Source organism: Hetaerina americana, unplaced genomic scaffold, assembly GCF_022747635.1.
Source record: "Hetaerina americana unplaced genomic scaffold, ioHetAmer1.1.p SCAF_103, whole genome shotgun sequence".
NCBI classification, from domain to species: Eukaryota; Metazoa; Arthropoda; class Insecta; order Odonata; family Calopterygidae; genus Hetaerina; species Hetaerina americana.
In genome coordinates, this window is record NW_027286104.1 from 188920 (window position 1) to 198260 (window position 9341).

General features: G+C 44.2%; 1 protein-coding gene across 1 annotated transcript in view; it reads left to right on the forward strand.

Annotated features, from left to right (window-relative positions):
• The window catches only part of LOC139700504 (homeobox protein B-H1-like), a 115739-nt gene extending 110901 nt beyond the window's left edge, over window positions 1-4838 (forward strand). The window contains exon 4 of the mRNA XM_071599059.1: window positions 4208-4838. Coding sequence (XP_071455160.1) covers window positions 4208-4838 — 631 coding nt within the window. The remainder of the gene's footprint in view (window positions 1-4207) is intronic.
• Window positions 4839-9341: the final 4503 nt, after the last annotated feature.

The following is a 9341-nucleotide window of genomic DNA, read 5'->3' on the forward strand; positions in this document are numbered from 1 at the left end:
CGTGTAGTGGTCGACCAAAATGTGCCACTACCCCAGACATTATTGCAAAAGTGAATGAAATGGTCATGGAGGATTGCCAACTGAAAGTGCGAGAATTCGCTGAGGCTTTAGGGATGTCATCTGAATGGGCATATCACATTTAAACAGTGGTATTGGATATGAGAATATTATTTGCTGATTAGGTGCCCCGACTCTTGACGCAGCATCACAAACGTATCAGAATGAAAAACTAAATTCAAAATACTCAAATATTTACGAGGACGAATGTTAATAATTGCTGTCGAAGGGAAAAAATTAAAGTACATATATAGGTTTAAGATTTAGTTTGATGAAACGTTTTAGAGGCCTGTGGGCATGGAGGTAACAACATTTGAAGAACTGCGTCAGCGGAGGCAGCGTTTATTAAGAAAGAAATGCGAAAAGAAGAGAAAAGAATAGAATAAAAGATCGGTAACAACTTAAATACAGTCAATAGCGTATGTGAGAGGGGATGATCGTGGAGTTGGGGCTTAAGTGACCAAGAAGAATAAATGGCGAAATAAACTTGATGGAAGGGAGAATAAAAAAATGTGATGGACTTAATGAGGGTAGGGAGAAGTGTTGTCGGGGAATTTAATGGGAGGAGAAATAAAAGATGTAGGAGGCAGGGCTATTCATTCTCCGACCCTTCTCATTGTGGACGTCAAAGAGGGTGTCTAGGATGAGAAGGATCGAAGAATGACGAGCAAGCGAAGACAGAAGACGTGGAGAGTGGATGTATATTTGGAGTGGCAGTAAGAATGAAAGAAAATAGGGCTGATGAAAGAAAGCTATCCTTATACATGGAAAACGAAGATTGGCTGCGAAAAGAAATCTTCATAAGCACCCGGAGAAATGCAGAAGTTGTGAGAAATTGTAAAAAAAAACTCTAATAGGCATAAGCTGATCTAATCCTAATACAATAATATGTGATATTGGTCACGAAAAACCTATATAACTCTTTTACGAGTCGAGGCTAGCTTTCGACTTCAGTCAATAACATTAGAGCATACGTGAGAGATGGCCAGAGGGAGAACCACTACGGCATCTATAGAAGCACCCTGCAATCCACCAAAAAGGTGTACGGCAGGGGGTGCCAGCACTAAGTGGGGAGAGTGAGTGAGTGTTGAGTGGGGATATGGTAGAGGATGGGAAAAGGGAAAAATATTCGTTGTAAAAACTATTAAGTAACGTGAAAACTTGTATCCATCCTGGAAGGAGACTCAATTCATAACAAGGGTCAATTTACCCAAAAAACTAGATTCTAAATGACTAGAATCGTTTGAGGCGTCACTTGGTGGAAGCGATTCATATCGGAAAAGAAAAGACTTTGTTCTTCGACCTATTTATATTTTATTATTAACGACCTAGATTTTGACTCACTAAGTTTCGACTTACCTGATGATGAATTCGTAAGTCGAAACCTAGGTTATGAATAATAAAATATACGTGGAAGAACAAAGTATTTTCTTCGCCGAAACTAGTTACTTGTTAGGCGAAAAAAGGGATTAAAAATTGACCAAAACCGTTTATATGACAGGTATCCACCAAAACAATACGCCAGGATTGAAAAGTAATAAGGGGAAATTCTATCATCACATCGTAACTCAAACTCAACTCACAACACATCAACTAGCCTTCGCCCCCAAAGTCACAGGTTGAGAATGTGATACAATGCAGCAGGCAGGCAGCGGAGGCGTGCACCCCCCCCCACACACACAGAGAGAGACGAGGGTTGGAAGGAGAAACTTGAAAGAAAACAAAACATGGCAAGCAATACCGTATCGAGCTATCGAATCCCCATTGAGCCTAATGGTGTTTTTCACGAATAATTATTTCGCAGTCCTTAATAACCATCAATTTAAGTACGCTACAAGATGTACGTGGTACATAGATGTGACATTCCTCACGGAATTAGCGCAAGTATTTTGGATGCCCCGAAGAAACCACTGTCGGCGAGAAATGGAAGAGCAAGCAATTCCGATGAGCGGAATTACGACCGCGTGGGAGACAGGCACGTGAGAGGGCGAGAAATAAATACGAGGCAGTAGATGATGGATAGATGTGGAGCGTGGTGTGCCCGACTATCGCGGCTAAGCCAAATATTGAATCAGCCGCGTCCAGGGAAAGATGCAAGCAACGCCCACCCATCTCCCTCGCATCGCTCCCCGGGTGATTCCCCCCACGAGGCGTGCGGGTCGATCCTCGGCACCGAGGCCCGGGGGGGGGGGGTAGGTACCACGGGAGAGGGGGAGCGGGGGTGTTCAGAGGAGGGACGAGATTTCGGGACGGCCATGATTTGCGCACGTGCGCCTGGCCCTCCCCTCGCCCTACCTCCGGGTTGACCTTTCAGACAGGGCCGACGCGCGTCGTCGTAGTGATGCGTCGATCTCGGGGGGGGGGGGTTTGGGAAGGTGCGGGGGGGAGAGGGCGGCAAAACATGCGCCGGCTGACGGTGTAAGGGAAGGCGCTCAAACGAAAAACGCCTCGGCCAGCGCCGGGTCGACGCGCTGGCGCCGCGCGGCGTCCCCGCCCGAGGGGGGGGGAGGTGTGCGCGTCGGCGCAGTGGGTGGGTGGGGGCCGCTGGGGGAAGGAGGGGTTGGGGGAGGAGGAGGAAGCAAGCGCCGTCCGCAGCTCCTTAAGCTCGGGGTGGAGAGGGAAGTGGGCTGGGCTCGAAATGTTTAAGGTTTCCATTTTGAGATCTCCGGGTTCTGCGCTTATCTTTCACGGGTAGATGAACGTCTCCTGCCATCACCCTTCCAAATCCACATATTTTGATCTCTCCATACCATTAATCCCGTTAATTAAACCCATTAATTTGAAGTAAGGGTTGGTGTTATACCCTTTGAGGGTAATTGATTTTATCAAAAGGTAAACAGAAAGACTGATAACGTGCTGTAATAAAATAATAAAATGGAAGGCTCTTTCGAGCTGTAAAACCAAACAAACATATCCGCTTGGTCTCATGATAAAATGATTCAAAAGTCTGCTTTGTTCTTCTGCTGACCTATTTTCCAAACGATGCTTTATTATTAACGCATTAACAAACATATAAATATGTGTGTACATGTATTTTCTAAAGCGTCATGGAATAACTAACGTAATAACTAATTAAAAATGCATTACTGCGTGTTCACTGAGTATAGTAAAAATTGTCGCATGCAAGGTGCTAGCTAATTCTTAAATATACTTACGTGAAAACACCTGGAAACATGAAAGAATTTTATTGTGCAAGTTTAAGACCGTCAAAAGGAAATTGATACGATATAAATAAAATATCCTTCAAATATACTTAGATCTAAGTCTTTCTGCACAAAGCTGACTTCCTCTTATTCAGAAAGTCAAATAGTAAAATGTCCTCATTTTGATTCCCCATCGATAGCACGCAGTTGGTGAAGGCATCCAATACTCATCTCGACGACTTTCTCCATTCACCGTAAATAGACTTACAAAAATACACAGAGGAATGATAATCACTCAATTAAAGGCATCTGACCTTTCCAGATATGTATATTTAGGAACATAAATTAGTGGTATGTCGTTGCAACTACAACAAAAATGATACTCTTGCATGCCCACCCTTATTTAATGCAATAATTATAAAAATAATTTTTATAATCCTTTAAATGGCCAACCAAATGCTTCTTTAAGTATAGCAACGTTCTCCCTGCTTATTCTCAGTTCTTATTATTCAGTGCGAAAAAATGCATTTATTTCCAAACTGGAAAATAAACTTCATGTTCTCTAAAAACGTTAACCTTCCACAGATATCATATAACATTATGATTATACAAGGTGCGGCGACATTACTAATTTTTTAATAAAGCAAAACCCCTGTAAAAAAGAATGTTATGTGGCCGCACCCTGTATAATCATAAGATAAACTTCCTTTTCTAAAGGGGTTCTGCTTTGGTAAAAAAGGAAGTTGTGTTGCCGCACTCGGTATTATTGTTCATCAAGGCCTTTCTGTTTCCACAGATTTGAAAAAGAAGATCAATTACAAGTTTAGTTAATGACGCCGTCTTAAGGAGGGACCTCGAACACTCCTCATCTTAGTGCAGGCCGATCGGAAATGTATTCTTAAGAGGGCACAATGATGTCAGATTTCGGCAAAGAGCCATTTCGGGAGAATCTCCCTGCAGAATCAAACCACCATTGACCGTATTCCGTTCTCTCCATTCGCCAACAGGACCAAGTGGAAGCGGCAGACAGCCGTGGGGTTGGAGCTCTTGGCGGAGGCCGGCAACTACGTGGCCTTCCAGAGGATGTACGGCACGTCCCACCCGCCGCCGCCTCCGCCGCCGCCCCACCACCACCATCACCCGCCACCTCCGCCGCCCCCGGGGGCCTACGCCGCCGCCTGGCCCTACCACGCCCCCTCCTCTTCGTCTTCGTCGCCCGCCGTCGACCTCTACTACCGCCAGGTGGCCGCCGTGGCCGCCGTCACCCTCCAGAAGCCGCTGCCCTACCGCCTCTACCCCCCGCCGCCCCCGCCGTCCACGGCCGCCCCGGGGGGACCTCTCGCCGCCTCCTCGGGCCTCTCCGCCCTCGCCGCCGCCTCATCCGCCGCCGCCGCCTCCGCTGCGCCCCTATCCGCCCTCTCCGGCTACTACCTGCAGCACCTCGGGCGGACCCTGCCCCCGGTGGCCCCCGGGGCGTCTCCGTCCGGGGCGGGCGGGCGGGACTCGACGCCCTCGCCCCCCTCCGCCCCGCCGCCTTCGGGAGGGATCATGATGGACGGGAGGAGAGGCTCGGAGTCCCCGCCCCCCTGCCACCGCTCCCCGGCTTCGCCCTCCGGCGTGGCCGGGGGCAGGGCGTGATTCGCGGCGGCCCCCGTGTCGGCAGGGGTGGCCGACATTGCCCCACTCGCCCGGGGCGGCGGTCGAACATTTTGGTGCTGCTGTGTTTTCTACTTCGTGACGGGTGCTTCCTCCGAGAGAGCCGATTTCGGCGGAAATGCGGCGTTTTTCCGGGGGAGGGAAGTTCGTGCGGCGGGGGGCCGTGCTCGCCCCCGCGGTGGCGGTGGGGGAAGAAGGGTGCTGCCGCTGAGTGGGCCCCGACCAGACACGAGGGATCTCGGCCCATATCCCGTCGGGAGAGTTTTGCGGGCGATCGTGGGCTTTGCATTGATGCCTTATCGATGTTCCAAACACTGCAATGGTCGGGGGTTCGGATGCGTCGCAGTGGAGCGAAGTGAAGGGCGCCGGGTGTGGCGCCCCCTTTCGGCGCCACACGCAGTCGTCGCACATCCTCTCTCCGAGGACGAACCGTAGCTTGACCTAATCCCATCGCCACCCGCGCGCCACGAATAATCAAAGGATAACACGGGAGACATAACACAAGTTTTGAGGGGGTTCCACTTGAGACTAAACCAGTTCCAGTATCGAGAGCTCGTTCCTTTGGGATCACAAGAGGGAGGTGGCAGCCGCTGTGCCCTGCCTCATTCAATAGTACCGCCTACTTTTTCACTTACCATTCAAAATCAGATCGCGTGGTGATTTAATTTCTATTTGTGTCCTCTCTAAAGATTTTTGTTTTAAGTTTCTGGCTCATTTTTCATATGATCAAATATTTCGCCGATCGCAAGCATGTTCACTCAGTTTTTAACGATCACGGTATTAAAACACTTGATTCGGGAAACCCATTCAGCAGAAATATCACAGTCGCCCATTCGCTTTCATAAATGCTGGAAAACTTCGAGGACAAATATAACAGTCGAAAGAGAAAAAAGGGGCAGCGAGCATTATTGTCATTTGCAATGGCCCCAGTAAAAGACCCACGATCCGGCAAAACATATTACTTCACCCAGGAGAAATTGGAATTTGGTGTGTTATTATATTGTAAAGCCTAATGTTTGTAAATTAAATGTAAATAATCATCAAAATTAATCAAAATATACTCAAAAAGGTTTATTGAAAATTTAAAATTTTCCGCAATTTACTTGTTATTGGCTAATAAATATATTCATTGGTTTGCTACTGTAAAGTCGGTACAAGCGTACCCTAAAGGTTATTGCAATAATTATTATTATTATTATTATTATAATTCGAAGGTAAGCTGAACTTTCGTATCACACCACGTGCCATATTTGGGACAATTGGAAGTCGTTGACGCGCTTACACCAAGAGCTTCCCTTCTGATTTGCGCCGCCAAACCTCGGCGAACGCAAAGAGCGGTGGCGGGGAGGGACGGAGGAGATGTTCAAACAACACACAACACAAGCACACAGACACCGATTTGCAAAGAACGAGGTCGACGAAAGAAAAAAGAGTTCTCGAGAGGCTGTCGACGAGGAGGACCCGACGCCGCAGAGTCAGCGCGGAGAGATTCTCCCCATCGTGCGCGCATCAAATCCTTTCATTTGAAAAATTTCCTCTGAGTCTTGATACAAAAAACATCGATGAAGACATGATATTAGTTGATAGATATTAGGTCGAAATAGTGCTCGGTTTCCGACTTTAAAAAAAGGTGTTATCTCGTGGACCATATAGCATGCATTAAATGTAAGAATGAACTAACTGCTGATGAGCTTGTTTTTTCTGGATATTAAATATACTCTAACTACCTTATGTCGAAGGACAAACAACGAGCGGGAAGAGTGGTGGATTTAAGGACAGACTGATTTCCACGACACCGCATCCGTCACGACAAGAATATTAAGTGTCCCCGCTTGAGAACGTGTGCGCCAAAATTGACATTGATTCTGCAAAGGCGGCGCGCAGCTCCCGTGTGTGTGTGTGTGTGTGTATATGTATGTATATATATATACGTGTGTTTATATATATATATATATATATATATATGTGTGTGTATATATATGTATATATATATGTATGTATATATATGTATATATATATATGTATATGTATATAATATATATATATATATATATATATATATATATATAACACGTATAAATGTGTACGCATACACTGAAATGTATATGATTGTATGTATGTAAATGTGTGCGTGTGCGTGCGTGAGCGAGTAAATGTAATCAATGTTTGTCTCAAACCAGAATTATTGGTTTATTCCAATAATAAAAATAATGACAAACTAATTAAGTTGTTCAATAGATTTACTGTTTGATCTTCTGAAAGAAAAGCAAATCATTCGAGATGGTCTAGGCCTAACAAAAACATTAAATCTGATTAAGGCCTCAAATCATTTAATCAGATAATAAATATGCAGTCTGAAGCTTCATAATTATGGCAATTTTATTTAATTAAAGGAAACAGAACGAATTGCGAGAGCTTGAAAAATAACTGTTCGTTGTGTTCCCGAAAAAGAATCGGTGGTATTTTTGTTTGGGTACCTTAAAAAATATTGATTAAAATTGAAAAAGAAGAGAGTGTTGAACAAAAGTCGAGCTGACCATTGACCGAAGGACGAAAGGTAAGGCACAGCTGAAGAATACTTCCTCATGGAGCGAGCCCTCGTGCCCTCCACAACTTCCATCACTTCTGGGCATCTCTCTCACCATGAACACAGTACGTACGTTGTCAATCCGAAGGTCGGTTTGGTAGGTGATGATAGAGTTCATTCAGTACTAAGCCCGACGGATATCAGGGTAGGGGGGCCAGTGCCTGTGCCGGTTATGGTTTCCCAGGAAGATCTGTTACCCAAAAAATCAGATAGCTTGGGTGGAGCTGCAGGTGCCCAGAGAGGCTTACCCGGTAATCGAACCGGGGCCCTCCGGTCAGTAGTCCAACGCTCTACCCCTGTACTACCGAGACCCATTTAATATTTCTTGTGATATTTTTCACTGTAAATTGGCGCTACAGCTATATGTGTACAATATTTTAAATATAAAATTTTAGAAATAATCAAAATGTCAGAACTTAAACATGTAACAAACTCTCATTCTAGTCTGAAGTAGAGGATGTGGAGCTATTGGCTGTTAAAGAAATTATCACGAGGGAGAAAATCCTATAGCCAATAAATTTATTGGCTATAGGATTTTCTCGTGATTAGTCTGAAGTAATTGACTTCAAGATATTTTAGTAAGATGCAACTTGAATTAAATGGATTCGCGAACAAATTATGCCAACAGGTGAATGCGCTATGTTGCACCAATCCTATTTGTCCAGCCCTCAACACATATTCTACCAGCTCAACGCATTATGAGAATTGTGACTAAACCACATAAATGACCTATTTACTTTTTGGATGTATCGCTGCCATCTTTTTCCGAAAGATTCTTGGAGTAAACAATATTTCTAAGACACATATGCTTGCTTTATATATTTGATGACACAGGCTAAATAACTTTGCGCTGCCAAAATAAATGTGTAAACGGTTAGGGATATCACCAATTTGATGTAAAAGTAAGTAAATTATTCAGAATTGAAATAATTTGAATGCGGATCAAATTAACAATGAATCAATTCGTTTCACTTGGAGTCGCAGGGTTTGTTGCCTTTAAAATATAAGCAATCTTACTTTCTCTCAAATGAAGATCATTATAAAATAGCACAAGGTCGTCCAAACCACCAATAAAATGTGATGAGGTTGATTAAACTGTTCCCTAGAATCTAGCCAAAAAAGACCTATTCATACCTTATTAAAACATAGAGATATTAAATTGTACTTTTCCAAAGAGGTTTAATGGTACAATGTTTTTCACCGCATAACGACATCATCAGGTGTAAAGATTGTGCTTGGGAGGATCGCCTGGAAAGATTAGTATTATGTTTGGATGGATCCACTCGATACACAAGTACAATTCATGTATTTACGTCGCGCACTATTCGTACTTAAACTCAGGATAAAGCAGACAGTCATTGTACCCTCGACCAATCATAACTAGGTCCTCAGAAAAAGTCCATACTCAACACCCGAGTGTGCAATTAATGGTAAGTATTTCCGGAATGAAAAGACATTTTGGACACGAAATTTTCGATCCCGTTCTTGGAAAATCTTGCTCCCGACTTCAATCGAATTAGATGAAAGGCATCTCCTAAGAATGACAATATAGGAAAAACATCAGCGGTGACAGCTAAATCATGCTTAAATTAAATCATACTAGTACAACCAAGATCTGCACCGACGGCGGCTCCAGGCAGGCTCGAGCCCAGGCCCTTCTGCGCCCGCCGCCACGACCCTCCTCCTTTAATACTTCTATTAGTTTACTTAATTAATACTTCTTCAGTCCGTGTGTTGATAATTTAAATATCACCTAATCTATTATATTCAAGCTGAAAGTTTCCATTTTTTTCTACTATTGTACTTCAGTAAACTTGTAGGAAGAAGAAAGTTAAGGTTAAGCTAGAAGTCTCCTACTTTAACAGATATATATATATATATATATATATATATATATA